Source organism: Sebastes fasciatus, chromosome 3, assembly GCF_043250625.1.
Source record: "Sebastes fasciatus isolate fSebFas1 chromosome 3, fSebFas1.pri, whole genome shotgun sequence".
Taxonomy (NCBI): domain Eukaryota; kingdom Metazoa; phylum Chordata; class Actinopteri; order Perciformes; family Sebastidae; genus Sebastes; species Sebastes fasciatus.
This window is the reverse complement of record NC_133797.1, coordinates 31,649,836-31,674,147: the sequence shown is the minus strand read 5'-3', so window position 1 is coordinate 31,674,147 and position 24,312 is coordinate 31,649,836. Positions and strand designations below refer to the sequence as shown.

Genomic DNA, 24,312 nt, shown 5'->3' with positions numbered 1-24,312 from the left:
TGTGTAGTTTTTGATATGATATAGAGAATAAGTGTGAACATGTCACAGCCTAAGAGACAACAACACTGAATAGATGTAACTCACACTCTGCCTTTATTTATTCCTATACTTCATGTTTTTTTTTTTTACATTTATCCTTTGATATTGCAATATATTGTTATTAATTGTTTTTTATTTGTTTGTTTGTTTTATTGACACAACAAACATTAATAACTTCTTTATTGTATTTTTCTTCCATTTACATGCATGTTCTTTTTAAATATCTATTTTTCCTTGCATGATTAGTCCAATGTCATGTGTAGTTTTTGTTTTATATAATAAAGAATAAGTGTGATTCTCTGAGTGATCTTCAGAGGGGAAATAATAAGATAAGATAGAACTTTATTAATCCCGAAGGAAATTGCTCAATTTATACAACAAAATTACAACAAGTTCAAGTATATAAAATACCAGTGTATGAAATAAAAAGGGGCCTAAAAGAATATCAATTAAGTAAGATACATTTAGTAAAATTAGTAAATATGATAAGATAAGTAAAATAAAAAAAGGTAAAGTAAGCTAACAATATCCTTGATGCAATATACACCTCAAGCGCAACTTTGTTTACATTTTATTTATTACATCTACCCTACCTATTCTACGTGCAATTACCTCTGTTTACATTACATCTATTTTTATATTTTATACTTCTAGTGTAACACTTCTGTTTATATTTATTTATTACATGTAGTACTTACCTATTTTATTTACTTTATAACTATGTGTGTTTTACCTGTTATATGTTTTATCTGCCTCATCTTGTCAAGTATTTGTTTTAAAGCACTGACCAGAAGTGGCAACTGTGAATCTCGTTGTATTTAATACAGTGATAATAAAGCTTTCTATTCTATTCTATTCTATTCAAACAGAAAAACAAGTAATATTGCACATGTTGGACATTAATATTGCACACAATAAACAGTGATATTGCACAATGAGAATGTAAAAAGTAGTATTGCACAGGATATTGATATTATATTTGTACTTGGTGTCCAGTGTTTTCAGCTGTCCTTCCTGCAGAAGGGGGAGGAGTTATAAAGTATGATGGCCACTGGTAGGAATGACTCGTGTTGTTGTTGTGGCTTTTTCCTGCAAGACCAGTCCACTGTCATGTGTAGTTTTTGATATGATATAGAGAATAAGTGTGAACATGTCAGTGCATGTCACAGCCTAAGAGACAACAACACATAATAGATGTAACTCACACTCTGTCTTTTATTTACTCCTCTACTTCATGTTTTGTTTTGTTTTTTACATTTATCCTTTGATATTGCAATATTTTTTTTATGTATTTGCACATATATAAAACTGCACAAAATCCAGTCAATGAAAAAAAACAAGAAATGTGTCAGGAGAGATCAAGAAGCCACAGGCTTATACAAGGGACCTCCCCCCAACCCCAGGAGAAAAAAAACAATAACAAAAAAGGGAGAAAGATCTAAACTAACATAATTTTATAAATACAACAAAAGTTAAACAAAAACAAGAAGTACACAAAATGTGCAGAAAAACCTAACCAAACAGTGGAAAAAAATCCAATAAAACTAATGAAATACATAAAAAAAACAGTACAGAAGAAAAGGAAATGTATCTAAACATATCAAAAGATAATTAGACATCATTAATTAAATGTGATGATAATTTCCTTTTAAAATGTTTTATTGACATAACAAACATTAATTAGTTATTTATTGTTTTTCTTCCATTTACATGCATGTTCTTTTTTAAATATCTATGTATTGTAATTTGCTTAATGAATTGTATGTATGTATATATATATATATTTGTTTTTGTTTTTATTTTGTTCTTTTTTCAGTTTTTTCGTTATTATTGAATTGACGCTTTGTCAATATTGTTCACCTGACAGTCATGCCAATAAAGCAAATTGAATTGAAATTGAAATTGAATTGAATAAAAAGGACAAGGTATAGTCCGCGTCCTAGGCTTGCAAATTAATGCACTTTCTTAAAGCGAGAATATAGCGGATACTACACTATCATGTTTTAGTACTTAAAATGCCACCATGTTTATAACACAATTATATTAATATGCATTACTATTTTCAGGAAAACAGGGTGAGAGTGAATGGGGCTGTGAAAGTGACATTGGACGGTGGCCAGGAGGGTGCAGAGCAGAGCAGAGCAGAGGGAGAGGGATGGCCCTGCCTGATGGCAAAGGGGTTTCCCCTTTTATCGACATCCAATCAGAAGCTCTGCAGACCGTGACGTTGTTCCTATACTGTGTCGAGGTTCCCCTTAAATTCATATTATTATGGTTCATAAACAAAAACTTGTGTTAGAAAGATTCAAGGTGGATATTGATTACAAGTGTGATTCCTGTGGACTTTGAAAAAAATAGATTATTTCTCATCTATTCTTTCAAATATATATATATATATATATATATATATATATATAAGAATGTTCTGGATGGATGTAGCCAACTTTCTACAAAAGAAACTTAAGATGAGTGTTGAAATAAATATGTTTGATGTAATGATATATTTTAGTCTAGATAAGATTGGATATAACATGCTGTATATAATACAATTATTTATTATTTTTTGGTACATTTCATATCCATAAGAATAAATGGTCATGCATTTTATTAATGGATTTAAACACCATCATAATCTATATTAAAAACAAAAAAGCCATTAAGACTTATACATTATTAAATGATTATAATATGATGTATATAACATAAACACAAACCCTGGCATTATGAAATGCATGTGTAATTATTTTTGTTTTGTCTTCGTTTTTTCCCTTGGTCAACTGTCTGTGTATCTGTACCGTTGTTAATGAGCATGAGTTCAATAAAGAAAGCATTTAATATATATATGGTTCAGAAACCTTTTTTATGAGGCATCATGTGGGATTAAATGTTCATCTCCAAACGACCATGTCATTTTTATTACTTTTATTGGCATAACATTAAGTGCATTATTGCTTACAGTTTTTCTCATTCGCTTTGGCTCAATTCTCAAAATGAGAATTTTTTTTTTTTTAAAACAATAAACTCAAATCTATGAAGAAGTAGTTTGTTGTTCACAACAGATTATAATTTCTCATTCATTCAAGCAAATTGCGCTAGTTTAGGCACATGTGTGCAAAAACTATAATTGTCTACAATTTGCACAATAACCACTTGCACATGTCTTGCTGATCAAAACTGATGAGTTGGCTCTCAGTGAGATTGTCTTCGCAACTTATAAACATTCTTTCATCGTTTGAGCCGTCACATGCAAAATTATCCATTCAGTTATCAAAATCTGTCAGACAAACATGTGTATTCCATAAATATCTATGACATGGTTTTACGCACTCTGAGGAGGTACAATTTGTTGTTTTTTACTGAACTACTGCAGGTTTTTTCATTGTTACATTGTTTATAAATTTCTTTTTTATTGGCATGGATGACATTTTGTGGCAAATTTTCTGTTCACTGTTTATGACTTTACACGAAAGCTCAAAGGTGAATTTTCTGTTTACAGTACATGTAACACATTCCTACACAAACACAGTTACTGTAAACACTCATGTACATATCCTGTTTCTGTGTACTACAGTATTGTAGCCTACAGTCTTGACTTTTCCAAGTAAACTTGGGAATCTAAAAAGCTCAATGCATCTAAATATTTTGACCAAAACAGCTCACACAGTGAGAAAACAACTTTTAACATTGGATAAAAGAGATGACAGAGAAGTCTGGTCATATGGGCTGCAGAGGTTGCAGTGATGGATATTGTTCATTGTCTTTATGAACGAGAGAATAATGTGTTATCAAGACATATAAGAGAAAATAAACAAGCTACTGTATCACTGTTGTGGAATTAAAGCTCTCCAGTCAGGAGAGCACCATTGTTAATATAAAAATATCAAAACCCAAATCAGTTCAACATTCATTTACAGGCAATTCATTTATATTAAAATCATTCAAAATTAAAAAGATATTAACCATAGATAACTATTAATGTGCTGTGTCTTCTTAAAACCAAAACAATAGCTTAATTGTTGCCAAAAAAATATATATTTAATTAATAGACCTGCTATGTTTCCTTTGACAGTCTGCTACATTAGTAGAGGGTTTTTTGGCTGTGTCATCCTCCATATACTGTACTTGAAATCCTATGAGGCCATAATCAGCTCTAACAAAAGAAGACAACCATTAGAAAAGTTATTTATTCTGTCGACATCCAATTCAGTAGCTCTACAGACCGTGATGTTGTACCTATACTGTGTCAAGGTTCCCCCTAAATTCATATTATGGTTCATTTTGACTGTAGACACCTTTTTTCCTCAGGCATAACGTGGTATTAGATGTTCATCTCAGAACGACCATGTCATTTTTATTATACTTTCATTGGCATAACATAAAATGATACAGAAAAGTAAGTGCATCATTGCTTAAAACAGAGTTTCGGTTTACTACCTCATTTAATTGTATTTTAAAACAAAAATTGTAACTTGCACACTTTGCTATTGTATGTTGTTATTATCATTCTATGTTCATATTTTATATCTTCAAAGCTGTATAATTCTGGTATATTTATAATGTATTATAATATATTCTTTATATTGTGTATGCTATAAATATTATCTCTAGTGTTGATATGTTTACTGTGTATTTACTGTTCTTGTACATTGCCTGGATTGCTGCTGCTGCTGTCTATCTATCTATCTATCTATCTATCTATCTATCTATCTATCTATCTATCTATCTATCTATCTATCTATCTATCTATCTATCTATCTATCTATCTATTATAACATATATTACAATTATAAATAAAGTAACATTAGATAAAAGAGTTGACAGATGAGTCTGGTCATGTGGGCTGTAGTGGTTGAAGTGATGCAAACTGTATTGTTCATTGTCTTATGGACGAGAGAATAGCATGTTATCAAGACATATAAGAGAAAATAAACAAGCCATACTGTCTCACTGTTGGGGAATTACAGTAAAGCTCTCCAGTCAGGATTACACCACTGTTAATATAGAAAATATCAAAACCATCGGTTCAACGTTCATTTACAAGCAATTCACCTATATTTAAATCATTCATTACTGTAAAAAGATACTGACCATAGATACCTACTCTGCTATGCTTTCTCAAATTGTGATTTTAAAACTAAAACCAAGACAATAGCTTACTTGTTGCCAAAAATGTAAGTTTAATTAATAGACCTGGAGATTGCTATGTTTCCTGTGACACTCCTGCTACATTAGTAGAGTTTTTTTTTGGCTGTGTCATCCTCCATATATCAGTACAGCACTTGATTTCCTATCAGGCCATTATCAGCTCTAACAAAAGAAGACAACCCTTGGGAAAAGTAATTTACTTTGTCCAGCAAAGTGTGTGTAAATCAAGTTTGTGTGTAATGTCAACACACGTTGTAAGCAACACGTAATCTCAACTTTTCTTCATCATCCTCACTGCCCTCTCGAGTATTGTCAGGAGTTTGGGAATATAACGGGAAAAGTGATCTCATACGTTACACGATGAGGCACACTGAAGCTAGAAAAAGGTTGTAATTAATTATTTCATCTTCAGGGAGAAAAGAGAGGGTATAAGTGCATTTGGAGTCCTTTGCTCATATTTAATGTATTAAGAGTGAATATATATATATTGTTCTGGGCTTTTCACAGCCATCTTTTGTTCCAAGATAAGGTTAATTGTTTCTGGCATATTGAAACATGATGTTAGTGTATTTATTTTTCCTTATAAGCCTGGTTGACTGCGTGACTCTGTCATGTCCTGAAAAACGGCTGCTGGAATTCGATCATGGGTTTTGCTTGTATGAACCACGAGTCACAGCTAGACTACCTACCCTGTTTTAACGTACTGGGTCAGGGGTCACCTCCCTGATAAACTCCCTGAGCCGACTGCATGAAACATGATTGACTTCACCTCTGTCCTCCATTGTGGTCCGTGTTGTAGTTAAAAGAGGGGTGAGAATCAGCAGCTAGAATCACAGAGTACAGTCATTATATGATACTCGGGTTGTCCTCGACCAAAGTAATTCTTAGTCAACTAACGCTCGTGCAATTTTGTCGACTAACCGATTAGTTGATTTAATCGACAGATCTGTAAAACTGAGTTTCTCCACAAAGAATCACACAAAAGCACCACTTTAAATCTTCTGTTTACCAGAGATGTGCTCATAAGTTTTTAGAAATATGTCTTTCAGCATGAAAAAAAGCATTAAAAAACACTAATCGACTAGAGAAATCTTTGTCAACTACTATATTAGTTATAAAATGCATAAAAAAATGAGTGTAACTTACATGTATGGCAAAGACCAAACCCTTAAATGCTCAAATTACAGCTTTTCAAATGCAAAACAGTCATGACCCAACAAAAGGCTAAATTGCCAGAAAGAAAAATAGTTCAAGAGTTCTGCAGTAATTATAAAAAACAAACTCTTAAATCAATCTTTTTTTTTAATTTGTACAAATAACATAAAAGTCAAAATACTACAATATTAGCACATAAATGCAAACTGTAGAATCCAGAATCTATATGTTTAATGTTCTCACACACTTTTATAATTTCCAGCCTTAGGCTTATGCATTAAACCAAAGTGTTTTCATTAGCTCTATTCCTGCTTCCTCAATGTATAACAGAGCCAGCCTCATTAATTCCTTCCTCCTGCATGGACTCATTATACCGCTTCACCTTCTCACAATTTCTCCCTGCCTCTTATTCCCTTTTTTCCTCCAATCTCCTTCCTGTCTATGAACTCAACTTGCCCCCTCGCTTTTCCTCTTTTCTCTGTCATCATTTTCAGCTCTCTTCGGATTAGTCGTTATCTTCTTCTCAAGGATTTCCCCCCCCCATTATTTTCTCACCTTTCCTTGGCTCAGCACCCCTTCCTGAATAATTTGTGTTATTCTTTCCTTAATTCATCTCCACAACTTAGTCTTTTTTCACATTCACCTTCTCTTTTCTGCAGATCCTCTGTTGTTTTCTTCCTTTGCTTTTTCCCATGCCTTATTCCTCTTCATGTCTTCCATCCTTTCCTGTTTCTTGATATCTTTTCTTGATAGCCTTTTCTTCCACACTTTCTTTTTCAGCAGCTTCTTCTTCCTTTCTTTCTTCCCCAACTCTATCCATCCTTCCAGTGTTACACAAATCTTCTCCTCATGTCATCCTTGCTGCCAGGTCCTCTGACCTACTCCTAAACCGTATACACCTCCTCTTAATCCTCTTTAATCATGCGTCCCTCTCTTTCCAAACTCCTCCCATGCAGCCATATGAAACAGTATTATAAATAATTGCTATACATTTATATCCTGTTGGTTTTACTCACCTGCATGTCTCAACAAGTCAGGGATAATGGGAATGCTTCGTGACAAGCATATTTTCTTACAATTTCAAATATAGACACATTGAGGTAGCGTTTACATTGAATACAAATGGAAAATCATTGCAGCCTTTATTCTTGTGCATTCCACCATATATTACAAAAACAACTCTCTTGTGCAGGGTTTTCTCCAATTATTGTACAATTAAGAATCCTTTCAATGCACATGAACAGACATACTGGGTTGAAGTTTATGATAAGTAAGTACAATAAAACCTCATGTGTTATTCATGAGATTCAACACTTGTATATTTCCTTTCTTCCCCTACTTCCTGCCCATCCTGCTCATCTTTCCATCTCAGAGGCAGAAAGCCTTTCAAGAGAACACCCACAAAAACCACCACCAACAACAACAACAACAACAATAAAGCACTTAGCCGTGAAAACCCATCTTTGTTTTCACAAAATGTGACAGATCCAATGGAGCCACACTCTTTCCTGCCAACAAATCTAATCAGAGCTTTGGTCTGGTTCATTTTGGGTTTGTTTATGGAAAAGTCCTGTTTTGACCTGCCTCTCACAAATTAATTTTTTTCTTTTCTTAAGAGTAACATTATGTCCTGTTGATCAGTACATGTAGTTAATTATCTCATGGAGCCATGCTCCCCGAAGAAGTGTATAGCATCTTTTATGTGCTTGTAAAATCCCTCTATTTAAGTGCTTCACCCCGCTTGTACCTGTTCCCAGAGATTGAATTACTACACAGGGTAATGGAAACCATGCAGAGTGCTGTGGGACATCCTATTCCCACACAACAACCGTTTAATCACAGCAGAACATTGGGCACTTTGCCACATAATATATATATACATACAGTATATATGTGAGTGAGTGGAGACAGAAAGACCACAGAAAGAAAGAGTGTGTGTATTGTGAGGAAACATAACCACTTACATCCAGGGGTACAGTCTTATATGTGCCTATACTTTGGGTGAGACAAACTTCACTGAGGTAAATACAAATCCAAGAGTGAAATCCATAGTTGCAGGAAACCTGAGTCAACATCGGTATCTATCAGCATCGTAATGGATCTTAATTGAAGCAATAAAAGGGCAAAATGATGAAGAGACTGGCCTTTAATTGCTCCCTTTCTACTAATTCCCTCCTGGGCAAGTTGGTATAAAGGCAGGACTTTAATGAAAGATTAACATAGATCATCAGAATTGACAGCCTCAGAGTGGAGTGTGTGTGTGTGGTAGAGTAAGAGCTCATTTCATACACAACCACATAGTTTTCACGCGGTCTGACCAGAGGAGACATCACCACCTCCCTCCGCACCACTGCCAGGTTTCACTTTTGTGATCTCTCTCTTGGATTTTCTCATCTCTCGTCACTCTTTTGTTGTCTTTCTGCCTTACTGCTGCTGTTTTTTTTGTTTTTTATTTTGTTTTTTTTTAAAAAGAAGCTTTTTCCCCCATCATCTGATCTCGATTCTCATCTTCCTCTCTCCAGTGATGTCGTCTCTTCTGAGGGAGGAGATGCAGAGAGTTTTATTCCGACCTGCAAAACAGAGACTGGTGGAGTTTATTGAAATTGAAGAGCCGACGCATGGAAGACATTTTATCTGTGTCTCAGGTAAAAACAGCTTTCTTCTTGATCAGATTAGAAAGCAGTTTTTTAGGGGTTTAAGATGCTCATTGGAATTGACCTTTACAGGTGTATTACCTTGGTTGTAGAGTACTATTGTATGAAACATCTATGAGGCCTGAAAGGATTCATGGTTTTACTTTTACTGCAGATGATGAAATGTCTGGTGCTGCAGTGTGCTTATATGTTATTTTCCTTTTTTTTCTGCAGTTTCAAAAAACAAATTGGTGGAGTTATGTATAGTGCGGTGTCAGGTATCTCAGCCGTCCCTAAAGTCGTCTGGATCCAAGAAGTTGTCCCACACCAAACGCTCCAGCTTACAGGAGTGCTACAGGAGGACGGAGGTCTGGTCCCTGTCAGCCTTGACTCTGGTTGATGGACGGGACCCTGATGTGGTAATTAAGCTTGCAATTTCCATTGCTTATTATTGCATTATTTTCCATAGTTTTCAATAGAAAGGATGATTGGCACATAATATATAATTATTAAAATATGTTCTCTAATAACTTAAATCATAATCACACTTTTACTCTCTATGAATGCTTTGAAACAATGTAATTTATCTCAAACATATTGTAATTCAGTGAATTATTTTTCAGTGCTACATATTACTTTTATGATGATTTGTGTGGACCAAAAAAAAGAAATATCAACTGTCTCTCTTTGGGATTTTAAATGAAAACAAATAAGCAAAATGTGTAAGGGAAAAAAGTTAGTTACAACACAAATTTGTCCACCTAGACCTATTTGTTGTGCACAACTACCTCAATTATCTGTTTTAATAATGTAGAATGGGTTTGACAAAAGAAAATCTTAACTTAAAGGTCCATATACTGTAGCTTTATTTGCAGCTTTAAACCACATTTCATTGATCAAACAATACAGTTTTCTCAGTTCAGAAAGCCATTGTTTGAATGAATGTGAAATAGTTGTAGTAGAATTCATGTTTTTATCAGCAAGATTATTTCATCTTATGCTTTATAATATGAATAATATGCTTTATTATCTCCCAGCAGTCCATTTGCTTTCATATATCTGGCATCTCTTCGTGGATTTCTTGTCAGATTTATAATCAATTTCCATTGAGTGACCATTGTGTTCTTTTAAATAACATAACATACATCACTGTGTCAGCTCTGGTTTTAAAAAAGAGTTACCCAAAAGGTTTATTAATGCTATCTCATTCTGTGTCTACGTGGCTCCAGGATGACCCCTGTTTCCTGCTGCACTTTGACAAGGTGCGTACAGTGACGGCCGTCAGCTGCTCAGCCAAATACTCGTTTGTGCGTGCCCTGGTTGTCCTCAGCGAACAGAACTATCAGAGGTCACTGAACCTGCGGAACTTTGACTGGGCCTACATCAAGCCCACCTCCTTTTACTCCAACAGAGGAGATTGTGTTGTTCTAACACAGATATGCTTCTATGCATTCAATTTGGTATGTCTGTCCATGTGTCCCGTGCCTCTGGATGCCTAATGGAATGACACAATGATTGTGTGTGGGTGTATGGGTGTGTCAATTTTAGGTGTGTGTGTATGTTAACTGTATAGCAGGTTTAATGTTTATAACTTGTGTTGAGTATAGGTGTGACGTGAATGTAGGCTTGTGTCTATTTTGCATACTCTGCTGAATGTATCTTCGTGGCAAATGCAAATTTCAAGCAGCTTTTGTATAAGTGTGTAAATTACTTTTGTGATCTTTTAATTAATTTTGAAAGTATTCTGTTCTGTGTGCTATTGTAAAACAAATGTGAATTTCAAATGGAGAATAAATAAAACAATTACATGTTTCTTGCCGTTCTCTGCCTTCTTTAGCCTTCTTAAAAGTAATCATCCAATCTGGTGTCAATTTAATATAGGCCTAATTCTCTTTACACACTAGATTTGATTATTCATAGGAGCTTGTCTGTGGTGTCTTATAGGCTTACTAATGGTAGCTCGTGACTTCAGTTTTGGCCTAACCATAAAGCTGAATTAACACTAAGTGTATATTTTATAGGCTGGTTCCAATATATATTAGAATTTATAAATTGATAAAATTTTAGGCCACAAAAAAAGTAAATGAAGGATTCAGTATTACCCTATATTACCCACAGGATATTATTCTTTTTATATCTTGTTTGGTTAAGAATGTTTTGAAACAGTATATATGCACTCAATAAATAAAAAATAATTGTATTATTAAGAATTTGTAAGTATCTGGTCAAAGTTAAAGAAGCACAGGGGACTTGGAGTCATGACTATGGTCCTTTAAGTAATTAACATTAATGCTAGGAAGACTTTCTGTTGTTCTTAATGGTGAGTTCGGCTTCATACTTCAAGTTTTTATTATTTAAAGGTCCCATATTATGAAAAAGGGATTTTTTCATATTTTTTTATTATAAAGCAGGCTTAAGTCCTATATAAATACTGTGAAAGTATCGAAACGCTCAATCCACAGGGAAATACACACAGCCCATATTCAGAAACTCTGCATTTGAAACAAGCTGTCAGGATTTCTGCCCATTCGTGATGTCACAAATATACAATATTTAGCCCCCTTACACAGATTTAAACGTAAACATTCTAAATGTGAATCAGTTTATTCCTGGTTGCAGTGTATGCGAATGTCATCAGCTGACAGGAAGTACACATGGACCCAAGCTGTTGTCTAGCAACGCCATTCTGTTGCAATTCCGTCAAAATTCACTAAAACGGAGCGTTTCAGACACAGGGTAAATACAGGCATATTCAGGCTGAGGAAAATAAAGTTGTTTTTTTAACATTAAAGCGTGTAAACATGTTCTAGTAGAAACACAAAATACAAGTATGAACATGAAAATTAGCATAATACGGGACCTTTAACATGGTAGAATCATCATTAAAAATAATAATATAAGATAAGATAAGATATTCCTTTATTAGTCCCGCAGTGGGGAAATTTGCAGTGTACAACAGCAAAGGGGATAGTGCAAAAAACAAGATGCATCAGCTAACAGTAAAAAAGAGCTAAACAAAGTGATGAACAAAATATGAACCATTTAAATAGAAGGAAGTATAAAAATAGGAGCAGTATATACAGTATTGACAATAAACAGACTATTAACAAAATTGCACAAGTGGAAAATGATATTGCACAGTGAGAATGAAATGAATGAATAAATGAAATTCCACCTGAAAGAATGAAAAACACGGTAGGTTATATGCTATTATCATTAAAAAAAAAAAACACTGTATAAGTCTTACCCATCGCTGATGATAAATAGTTTTTCTGTATCCTTCAGTTTTAATAGTTTTTCTTCATCTCCTTGTATTTTTATATCTGGTATATTTTTTTGTACTTTGCACTACTAACTTTTTTTACTGCCTTTTTACTAACATGTTTTGCACTATGGGACTGTGATGCTGGAAACTTGAATTTCCCTCGGGATCAATAAAGTTACTATCTATCTATCTGTCTATCTGTCTATCTGTCTATCTATCTATCTATCTATCTATCTATCTATCTATCTGTCTGTCTACGTTTGACACGGGACACATTATTTTTTCTTCCACCTGTAGTTCAGCTTTCTAACCTACAGGTGGCGCCAAAACATTTGCTACCAGATTGCTACAGGCGACAAGGACCATTTAGTATTCTTAAAATGTGCCTGCCGAAAATAAACATTAAATATATATTAAACTATTTTTGATACATATTATATTTAAATCCCAGAGTCATTTGTGTTTCTATATTGATACATTATAATTGATATATGTACAAATCGTGCTAAAATACATTTTAATTTCTTCATCCCGTCGCCGGCACAGATGAGGACGGACCTGCCGCCAAAATTCGAAGTTAGAAGAAGGAGTTGACGGTTGTAAACACGCCGGGCTGTAACCTAGTTAGTGTCTTCACTTTTACCGGTTTGGTGTTAAAAACACCGTAAATCTTTCCTCCGGTAGTCTGCGGAGAGTTGGACAGCCTTAAAGATGTACATTAAGTCTATTATTTTAGAAGGATTCAAGTCCTACGCTCAGAGGACGGAGATCAACGGCTTTGATCCGCTGTTCAACGCCATCACAGGACTCAACGGCAGCGGCAAGTCCAACATCCTGGACTCCATCTGTTTCCTCCTGGGCATCTCCAACCTCAGCCATGTGAGTGTGTTTATCGGCTATAGCAGGGGTCAGCAACCTTTACTATCTAAAGAGACATTTAGGCAAAATAAAATAAATAAAAAATCTGTCTGGAGCCGCAAAACATTTGAGCATTGTGATGAAGGTAACACAGTTTATAGTCTAAGTATATAGTATATACGTCTAATGCAGTGAGGGACAAAGAGATAATGTACTACGGAGTATTAGGGTCATATTGATGGAAAAAAACATCTGAGATATACAGAATAAAGTCATAATATTACAAGATAAAAGTCATAATAATCAGAGAAAAAAGTTTAAATATTATGACAATAAAGTCGTAATATTACGAGAAAAAAGTCATAACTTTATGAGAAAAAAAATCGTAACTTTACGAGAATAAAGTTGTAATATTATGAGAATAAAGTCATAACATTATGAGAAAAAAGTCGTAATATGAGAATAAAGTCAGAATATTACGAGAATAAATTCATAACTTTACGGGAAAAAAGTACTAATATTACGAAAATAAAGTCATAACTTTACGAGAAAAAAGTCGTAATATTACGAGAAATTAGTCAGAATATTACGAGAATAAATTCATAACTTTACGGGAAAAAAGTACTAATATTACGAAAATAAAGTCATAACTTTATTAGAAAAAAAGTCGTAATATTATGAGAATAAAGTCATTATATTACGAGAATAAAGTCATAACTTTGAGAAAAAAAGTAAAGTAAATAAACCTGGGATGCTGTTCATATATTTAATTTGGGATGTAAATAAATCTGGGATAGTTTATATATTATATTATCATTCTATGATATATGAGTTATTAGAGGAGAAGGGAGAAAGGGGTAGGGAAATATAAGTTTTACTTCTACCTACTCCTTTTCAGACACTATTCCTCTTTTGTATCTGTTTTTATTTATTTTTTTGTTCGAAATAAAGTCTTTAATTCATTCATTCATTCAAGCATCTTGAAACTTGTATCTGTTTGTGTAATTTTTCACTTGAAAGGTGCGAGCCTCCAACCTCCAGGACTTGGTTTACAAGAATGGACAGGGTGGCATCACCAAGGCCACTGTGTCTATTACCTTTGACAACTCCAACAAAAGCCAGAGTCCTCTGGGTTTTGAAACCCATGATGAGATCACCGTCACCAGACAGGTTGGTAAAGATAAAGAAGACTCTAATTGGTGTACAACTGGTTACTGTGTGCTATGCTTAATACTAAAACGGTGTTATACATCTTTCTTTAAGGTGGTGATTGGTGGCAGGAACAAGTACCTCATCAATGGAGTCAATGCCAACAACACCAGGGTGCAGGACTTGTTCTGCTCTATTGGCCTCAACGTCAACAACCCGCATTTTCTCATCATGCAGGTTAGTCTTGTGTTTGCACAATTTTTCAGGAAAATAAGTCACTTATAATAAGCAGACTTGGCAACTCTAGTGGTTGCGTTTGTGACCCTCTCTACAGTATTTTATATCATGTGATGTTTCCAATATTTTAGGGGAGGATCACCAAAGTGCTAAACATGAAGCCACCAGAGGTAAAGCATACACAATCCCACCATCAATACTATTTCATACAGTTGTCCTGCCTTTTTCAAGTCTTCCAATGACCACCTCTTTTCTTTCAGATCCTCGCCATGATTGAGGAGGCAGCGGGAACCAGGATGTATGAATGTAAAAAGATTAGCGCTCAGAAAACCATCGAGAAGAAGGAGGCCAAGCTGAAGGAGATTCAGACCGTATGTTAGACATCCAAACTTCTTTTTGACTAATTTATCTGAGAATGGTCATTCTCCAGTGGGCAGCTGCCACACATACAATTGCAACTAATGTTGAAATATTCAACTGATTCTCTTTGTTTACTAGATTTTGGATGAGGAAATTACTCCAACCATGCAAAAACTTCAAGAGGTGGGTACACTGCAAAATCAAAACTTGTGATTTCCTGCTGTGACTGACATATAATGGCAAGAATTGTAAATTTTCCGGGTTAAATTCCATGTTTTAGTCATTATTTCCCTTTTTTCTGAACCTTCCTCCCTCTGCAGGAACGATCATCGTACTTGGAGTACCAGAAGCTGATGCGTGAGATCCAGCACTTGTCACGGCTGTACGTGGCCTGGCTGTTTGTGTGTGCAGAGGAAACCAAGCTGAAGTCAGCAGATAATCTGAAGGGGATGCAGGATAACATCACCAAGATGCAAGCGAGCATGGCCGAGAATGAGAGCAAAGTCCAGGAGCTGTCGGCCCAGATCCAGGAGCTGCAGAAGAAAAAAGACCAGGTACACTGAAAGACTTTATTCTCCTCATTCTTCGGAAAGAAGAATTGAATTAGAATTTTTGCTCCTGGATAAAACAATCTGTAGCCTATCAAAATCAATGTTTTGTATGTTTTTATGAAGCCACAACAAGGAAAAGGAATCTTAAGTCATGTTGCTTTGTCTTCAATGTTTATCTGCTCATCTGTAGGAGGTGAGTGGAGTATTAAAATCCCTGGAAGAGACTCTAGCTGACGTGCAACGTGTGGACGCCAAAGCTCAGAGTGCACTTGACCTGAAAAAACAGAACGTCAAAGATGAAACCAAGAAGAGGAAGGAGCTTGTCAAGAGTATGGAGGAGGTAACGGGACAATACATTTAGCTAATATGTGCCTATATGACTTGTTTACTTTCTTGTCAAAACAAAAACTTCTATCAAATGAAATTCACATACAATGAGGGCTATCCGCACAACTTCTTGATCGGCTGTTGTTTTCCTTCATCCTTAGGACAAGACAATGCTCGTGGTCAAAGAAAAGGAGGTTTCTAAGCTGACGGAGCAGCTTCAGGCTCTACAGGAGGAGGGACAGAAAGACAGCACAGCCCTCGAGGCAGCTGAGCAGCACTTCAGGGCCGTGTCAGCGGGCCTTTCTACCAATGAGGACGGAGAGGAGGCCACGCTGGCTGGGCAGATGATGACCTGCAAGAATGACATGAGCAAGGCAGATACTGAGGCCAAGCAGGTGAGGAAAGAACTTGGAACACATCTGCCGGGGATGTGACGTTTCAGGTTGCCAGTTTATATTCAATAGCCAGTTTTCAGTACAGACATTTATGCTCCGTAGCATGAATATACATCGGGCAGGCCTGCTGATTCTAAAATTCTCCTATATTGAGAAAATACTCAATTTCTTTCCTGTCGATTTCAAAGATGGTTCATCTGTCTTGTCTCTGTCTTCTTTTGTGTCCAGGCCCAGATGACCCTGAAGCACGCCCAGGCTGAGCTGAAGACCAAACAGGCAGAGGTGAAAAAGATGGACGGTGGCTACAAGAAGGACCAGGACAGCCTGCAGGCTGTCAAAAGCAGCAGGGAGAAACTACAGGCCGAGCTGACCAAACTCAACTATGAAGGTGTGTGTGAGCAGAGCACTGTATGCAGACAGCCTCTAATACACGAGCCAGCTGCCATTCCTTATGTAATATACATTCTGTAACAACGTTTACTGTCTCTGTACGTCTGTCTGTCTGTATGCAGATGGGAAGGAGGAGAATCTGCTGGAGAAAAGGAGGCAGCTGTCCAGAGAGGCCGCTAAACTTAAAGAGACCTACGAGCGTCTCGTGTCTCGCTTCCCCAACTTGCGCTTCGATTACAAGTAAGCTCATCTATTTAACTATACAGTATGTTTTGAGTAAATGTTCCCACTTTTGTTTGTTTGCCCCTGATGTTAGGGCAAAATAATCCTTTCTTAATTAGATTAATGAATCTATTCTGAATTTAAAGGCCGTGCATACCCTCACAGGTGTTTTCAATTATTCCAGCTATTCATAATTAACTCCCAGACTCCATGCTGGGAATTTACAAAACATTTTGGATAAATAGATGGGAATTAGCACTGACCTACTGATACTGACAAACTCAACTATTGTGATGTTTTAAAACAAATATATCAATATATTTATTACACGGCTTTGTTGAATACTTGATTCTGATTGGTCAATCACAACATTCTATGGTCTGTTATTTCTTTATAGCAGACCGTTGCTATGTATAACAGACCGTTAGTATGGACGCAGTTCTGATCTCGGACTCTGGCGGACCATTTTTGTGGCCAATTATTGATTTCTAAAGTAAGTAGCCGTGTTATAAGCGGGATAATGTACAGCGAGCCGGTCATTCGCAATGGACCTGCCAATAATAATCATCGTCTCTTCATGTTACCTTGGGCCCCGAGAAGAGTTCCAGCATTCAACACTTGTTAAGTAATTATAATGTGTTTTCTGCTGTCTTATAGGGACCCAGAGCGAGGATGGGACCGCAGCAAAGTAAAGGGGCTGCTAGCTAACCTGATCACAGTCCGTGACGTCTCCTACGCAACAGGACTGGAGGTTGTTGCAGGCGGACGGCTCTATAACATCGTAGTTGATACAGAGGTAGGTGTGTTACTTATGCATGTTCAGGTGTTTACCTTCATTTGCAGACCAGTGGTACAGTGTAACCAGAGTTGGGATTTTTTTTTACTTTTGCCAGGTGACCGGTAAAAAGCTGTTGGAGAAGGGAGAGCTGCAGCGGAGGTACACCATCATCCCCCTGAACAAGATCTCTGCCAAGACACTCAATGACAGAGTGGTGAACGCCGCCAAGAGCCTGGTGAGAGATCTAAATACTGCTCGGTTTGGAAATTAAAATCGTCGTTCTGTCTGATCTAGAAACGTGACACAGTCTGTTTGATGACTCGCCTTCTCTTACTCACCCTGTCCTGACCCTTCTGTCCGTTCCCTGTCTTCTGTCAGGTCGGAGAGGACAATGTCCACACAGCTCTGTCCCTGGTGGGCTATGAATCTGACCTGCGTAAGGCCATGGAGTACGTCTTTGGCTCCACACTGGTGTGTGACAACCTGGACAACGCCAAGAAAGTGGCTTTTGATAAGCAGGTGATGACCAAGACTGTCACTCTTGGAGGGGACATCTTCGACCCACAGGGAACTCTGAGCGGAGGTGAGAACAAGGAGGATTCATGTACTAAATTATGTGAATACACAACCTTACATACATGCAGTATGTAAGGTTGCATTGAAACATACCACAACTTGTTATCCTGTACATCCAAATGTTTGATTTATTACTTTAAATCGTGTTTGCTTCATCTGTGTTTTCTAAAGCTTCTGAACGTTATACCTAGAATAACAGTTTTGACTTTCATGACTTGTGCAATATGATTTTTTATTTATTTTTTTCACACACAAGTATTTAAAAACTCCTGTTAGTCATTCAGTGAAACAGACTTTCTAATGGACTTTCTCTTTCCTGCTTTTTATTTTCTAGGTGCTCGCTCCCAGTCAGCATCTGTTCTGACCAGCCTGCAGGAACTGAAGGAGGTTCGGGACAACTTGAACGACAAGGAGGCCCAGCTTCAGGATATTGAACGACAACTAGCCGGACTTAAGGGAACCGCTGAGAAGTATGCAGACACAAACAGACAAAATACACACATGTATTGAAATTATACTGTTTCGAGCCAGTAAAAAATGAATCGGCCCGGCTGAGATTTATCTGTATACTGTAGGTGCATATGTCGGCCGATAAGTAATAAGAAATTACAGTATAATGTCACTTTTTAAATTATTTGTCCACCAGAGAGCACTGACAAGTTGATTTTTATACTGCAAAATGTCCTCCTCAGTGTGTATCTTTGTCAAAATTCTTTAAAAAAAATTAAAATCTAATTTAAGGGATCCATATCAACATTGTTTGTTTATGTTAAAAAAATATTCAAATCAGCCGATACATTGTTATCACATTTTTTAAAAATACTGATATTAGTATTGGCCTTAACAATCCTGTATCAGTCGGGCTATAATTTTGATGCACATTTACAGTACGATATTTTTAAATCGTTTTGCTTGAGATACACAAATTTGAATTCACAAAATAAATCCTACCATCACCAGCGTCATCAGCAACTCGGTGCCCGAAAACGTGCTTGCACATCTTCCTGGATTTCATTATCTCATATTTTTCCCACCTACCCACGACATTTTCTTCCTCACGTCACCACATTTTCTCCCTCCAGGTACCGTCAGCTGAAGCAGCAGGAGGAGCTGAAAGTTGAGGAGGAGCAGATTCTGCAGGCCAAGCTGCAGCAGAGCTCCTTCCACCAGCAGCAAGAAGAGCTGGAGAGGCTGCGCAAGGCCATCGGTCAGACACAATTTAAAATAATTGAATTAAACAAGGCTGTTTGTGCATACTGTTGCTATCAGATCTCTACATATGTACAGATCTGATAGAAAATTGAAACTAAAACAACACATTTGTCCTGATTTAATCTTTCGTTTGCTAACTTAACTTTGTGTGGTGTGTTTGCTCAACCAGAGGAGAGCGAGGAGACTTTGCGTGTCACCAAGGATGTGCAGAAGCGGGCTGAAGAAAAGTACAAGGTGCTGGAGAATAAAATGAAGAACGCTGACGCAGAGAGAGAGAAGGAGCTGAAAGCCGCCCAGCAGAACCTCAACGCAGCCAAGGCCAAAGCCGATACCTTCAATAAGAAGCTGAAGCAGATGCAGCAGGTACACCGACCAGACACACACAGTCAGTCACCCTCTCAATCCGCTGTTGCTTCTGGTGAATCGATCAAATGAGTTTCTTTTCTTACTCATGTGTGCAGGACTCGGACGCCGTGGCCCTGGAGCTGGAGGAGCTGCGGAGGGAGCAGGCGGGTTATGAGCAGCAGATTCAGGCTGTAGATGAAGCTACAAAGGCCATCCAGGAGCAGATTGACAGCATGGCCTGCACCGTATCACAGAACAAGGTATCTGCATCATTTTCAAGCTGTGTGTATATAGAACTGTGTCATGGCCACACTTAAGGTTTGTACTTTTGAGGACAATTTGAAATCCCCAAGAGCTCACATTTCAGGTGCACAGGTTTACTCTACTGTTCTTATTTTCCTCGCCTCTTATCTCATTCTCTCTCTCTTGCTGTGCAGGAGGCAGTGCGTAAAGCCCAGGAGGAGCTGGCCAAACAGAAGGAAGTGATCATGGCTCAGGACAAGGAGCTCAAGGTGAGTACATTTTTTTTCCTTTAATGTTGTCATCGACCGAAGAAAAGTCGATGAACTCTCATGATATGGTCAACTAATCAATCGACAGATCAGTAAAACTGAGTGTCTCCACAAAGAATCACACAAAAGCACCACTTTAAATCTTGTGTTTACCAGAGATGTGCACAAAAGTTTCTTATGCTTGATTTATACTCCTGCGGCAGATTACACATAGTCATGTCATTTCTTTCTGATTTGGACCCGCAGGTTTCAAATCCTTTGTCAGGAGGTCTTTGATTTATTTGATAGGCATGATTTGATTCAATAGTTCCATAAAAGTTTGGCTCAACACAACTCCATGGCTGGAAAAAAAATCATGGAAGAGTTGGATGATGAGAACGAGCGTTTCTTAGAATTAATAAGGCGGTTGTTGTTGTAACAGATGTGAGGTACTTGTCTGGAAATCCCACCTCACGGCTCTGATGTCCATTCAAACTTTAGCGGTATCTGCGGTGCCTGGCGCATAATTACACTTTTCTGCGGCTCTCTGCAAGCCTATAAACCATCTCTCCGACGCAAGCTTTTCCAAAGGAGTATAAATTAGGCATTAGAAATAAGTCATTGAGCATGAAAAAAGCATTAAAATCTTGGACGACTTAGACCAAAACGACCAATTAGTTGAGTAAGAGAGGCAGCCCTACTTTGGTTTTTAACCCCAGTTTGAAAAGCTTAGAGTTGTACCTTGGAACCTCGTTTTATTACTCTGTACTTGCAACAGTTTGACATACTACTTAGATCTGTCTATTTCACTTTCTTAATTGTCTATTGCTGAATAATTTTACTGCTTGGAAGTTTAATATGTATTTGTTTGATCATTTTTATCCACTTTCAATGTCACAGGGTAAGAGCTCAGAGGCCAATAAAATAAGGGAACAGAACAACGAAGTCCAGCTGAAGATCAAGGAACTGGAACACAACATCAGTAAGCACCGCAAAGACAGCCAGGAAGCTGCTGACAAGGTACCCACACACACACACACACACATATACACATATACACACACACACACATATACACACACACACACACATATACACACACACACACACACATACACACACTGATACACGTAGTCCTCTACCATAGTGTCTATCTGAAAGTTTCATCTTATGTAGTATGATCAGGGTCCTCTAAACATTTCTCCATCTCTCCCCCCCTCCTCATACGTTCTTCCTCCAGGTGTCTCGGATGCTGGAGGAACACGACTGGATCCGGTCAGAGCGTCAGTTCTTCGGCCAGCCCAACACCTCTTATGACTTTAAGATCAACAACCCCCGAGAGGCCGGTCAGCGGCTGAAGAAGCTGGAGGAGACAACCACCAAGCTGGAGAGAAACATCAACAAGAGGGCCATGAACATGCTGAACGAGGCCGAGGAGAGGGTGAGGACAAGGACACAAAAAGATTTGGGGAGATTGTTGTGTCAAAAACTACAATTGCGGCTTTGAATGACTTACATCTTATCCAACACAATTGTGTTCCCTCTTTCAGTACAATGACCTGATGAAGAAGAAGAGGATCGTGGAGAACGACAAAGCCAAAATCTTGCAGACCATCGAGGAGCTGGACCAGAAGAAGAATGAGGCTCTGAACGTGGCGTGGCAGAAGGTCTGCTCTCTTTCAACAAATATTTTTTCCCCTACGTTTTACAATTGTCGCTCCCTTTCCTTTAACATTGGGCCATGTATACTGAGCAGGGTTATTATAATAAAATAAGCAGTGAAAAATATTTTTAGGAAACTGAAACTACATTTAAAACTATATTCTTTAGGAAACATTATTTCCTGGGTAAAAAACTAATAAAAATAAAATAAAAATGAACATAAATTCATTTCAGTTTTAGTTTTTTAGCTATAATAATAAATGATTACCGTTCCGTCAGCTCTCGTGACATTGAACCACAGAATTTGAACAGACTTGTCCTTCCAGGAGATGATGCTGTGCTGCAATTGCTTCACATCAGACACTAAAGTAGCACAGTTCTCCAACCATGTATTTGTATGTATATGTAGCTACATACTTCTTAGACAATATAGCTAACCCTAACAAAAGCTAAAATTACTGTAAAACTAACTATATAAAAACTAAACCCTTCTGAAAAACTGAAACTAAACTAAAACTAGCAAACACTCTGAACTAAAACTAAAACAAAACAAAAAAACTACTTGGAAATTCAAAACTATTATAACCTTGATACCAAGAGGCAATTAACACGGCGTTGTCAGTTTATTAGGTACACCTAGTTAATACAACTGTATTAGACTGCATTAGTGTTTTAATTGTGGTTTGAATAAATTTGAAGGTTAAAATCTCACTGTAAAATCATTCGTCCTAATGTCTGTTACTTTTCCTTCTGTTGTAATATTTTCCTTCCTCTGCAGGTAAACAAGGACTTTGGCTCTATTTTCTCCACTCTGCTGCCGGGGGCCACTGCTAAGCTGGCTCCTCCCCAGGGCGGTGGTGTCCTGGAAGGTCTTGAGTTCAAGGTGGCCTTGGGCAACACCTGGAAGGAGAACCTCACTGAGCTCAGCGGTGGGCAAAGGTCAGCACTTTTATGATCACTAAGTGTCAATTATTTTGTCTATTTTCGTAGTATAACTGTGAATATTAGATGATAATGAAGTCAGTCACTATTATTGAGCACCCTCTTTGTGTCTCTTGTGTTTTCAGATCACTGGTGGCCTTGTCTCTCATCCTGGCCATGCTGCTGTTCAAGCCCGCTCCCATCTACATCTTAGACGAGGTGGATGCTGCCCTGGATCTCTCGCACACACAGAACATTGGACAGATGCTGCGCACACATTTTAGACACTCCCAGGTACGTTGAAACACACATGCACATGCTCTTCTAATAACCTTACTAAGCCTTAAATGGTTGTGCAGAAGACTTTCAGCCATTAAATAGGGGATAGTGGGAGAGAAATTGAAGTTCACAAAATTCGCAATATATCAAATCGCAATACTTTAAAATTGCAACACATATCAAATCGGCACCGAAGTATCATGATAGTATCGAATTGGGAGATAAGCATATCGTCCCAGCCCTATTAAATAGGCTAGTGTGGTTATTTACACCATATTCTTACTCATGTCGTGTGTGCATCAAAGAGCAAAACAAGTCACCTTTTAAATTCTCTCCCTGCAGTTCGTGGTGGTGTCCCTAAAGGACGGCATGTTCACCAACGCCAACGTCCTGTTCAAGACCAAGTTTGTCGACGGCATGTCCACAGTTTCACGGACTGCGCTCAGCCAGAGCGACGTCAACGTTCCCCAGAAAGGCCAAGACAAAGCTCGCCAAAAAGACAAGAGGCACAAACTGCTCATCAGCTAATCATTGTACTTAAATAGCTTAACAGTCGTATTCTAAATTTGCTCTGGTATTTCTTCTTTAGAAACCATATCATCTGTTTATAACTTCAGGCAATCAATTATGTGTATACCATTTCCTCTCTAGGTAGTCATTGCTCTGTCCTAAACGTAAAAGTTGTTTATATGACTGTTTTTAATGCACATGTCCTCTTTGTTCAGCTGTTTAGGTGTGGAGTTTCTTCACATCTTTGTGTATTTTAAAACCTTTTTAACTGTACATTTCCTTTCTCTAAACTGTCCGTGGTTATCCTGTCTCTTTTCTGGTCTATGTTCATGCTATTCTGCCACATATTATCAGTTTTATATGCAGCTAACATGTCCATATATTTTAGTAAATAAAGCAGGTCAATTATAAATATTTCATTCTTCATTTTTTGACTAAAAGTCAACATGTGTAGAATTTGAAGATGTACAATGTTGCTGTCCCCTAGTGGTAGTATGAAAGACAGGAGAGCGATGCTCACGGTGTAACTGGCTATAAGACACCTGCAGTGTTGGACACTGAGCTGTCAGACGTTTTAGCAATATTCACAAAAATCTTCAGGCCAGTGATCCAACACAAGCTATTTTGTTGTTGCGTTCAAATAATTGCAGTTTTACTGTTACTGCATTTTGAGTGATTGTAAAGGGTTTCTTCATAGATTTTACTTTATTAGCAAACAAATAACACCCAATAACATTTATTGCCAAGTTGATATTCACTAGTTAACAGGATTGTTTTAACTTCTTCAAATATACAAGATTACATGTTATAAT

At 37.3% G+C, this 24,312-nt stretch overlaps 2 protein-coding genes across 2 annotated transcripts; both read left to right on the top strand.

Annotated features, from left to right (window-relative positions):
- Positions 1-8,529: 8,529 nt before the first annotated feature.
- On the top strand, positions 8,530-10,856 carry exoc1l (exocyst complex component 1 like). Its single transcript, XM_074631414.1, has 3 exons — positions 8,530-8,984; positions 9,207-9,391; positions 10,202-10,856. The coding sequence occupies exons 1-3, from the start codon at positions 8,864-8,866 to the stop codon at positions 10,469-10,471; spliced, it is 576 nt and encodes a 191-aa protein (XP_074487515.1). The 5' UTR covers positions 8,530-8,863; the 3' UTR covers positions 10,472-10,856.
- A 1,952-nt stretch (positions 10,857-12,808) lies between these two features.
- On the top strand, positions 12,809-23,912 carry smc2 (structural maintenance of chromosomes 2). The gene is made up of 25 exons (XM_074630241.1): positions 12,809-13,116; positions 14,116-14,265; positions 14,359-14,481; positions 14,613-14,651; positions 14,742-14,852; positions 14,980-15,024; positions 15,162-15,395; positions 15,583-15,732; positions 15,881-16,114; positions 16,343-16,502; positions 16,627-16,744; positions 17,384-17,522; positions 17,620-17,739; positions 17,883-18,087; positions 18,415-18,550; positions 19,163-19,287; positions 19,462-19,655; positions 19,754-19,897; positions 20,075-20,149; positions 21,029-21,148; positions 21,369-21,569; positions 21,679-21,795; positions 22,569-22,729; positions 22,858-23,005; positions 23,333-23,912. The coding sequence occupies exons 1-25, from the start codon at positions 12,949-12,951 to the stop codon at positions 23,516-23,518; spliced, it is 3,603 nt and encodes a 1,200-aa protein (XP_074486342.1). The 5' UTR covers positions 12,809-12,948; the 3' UTR covers positions 23,519-23,912.
- The last annotated feature ends 400 nt before the right edge of the window (positions 23,913-24,312 follow it).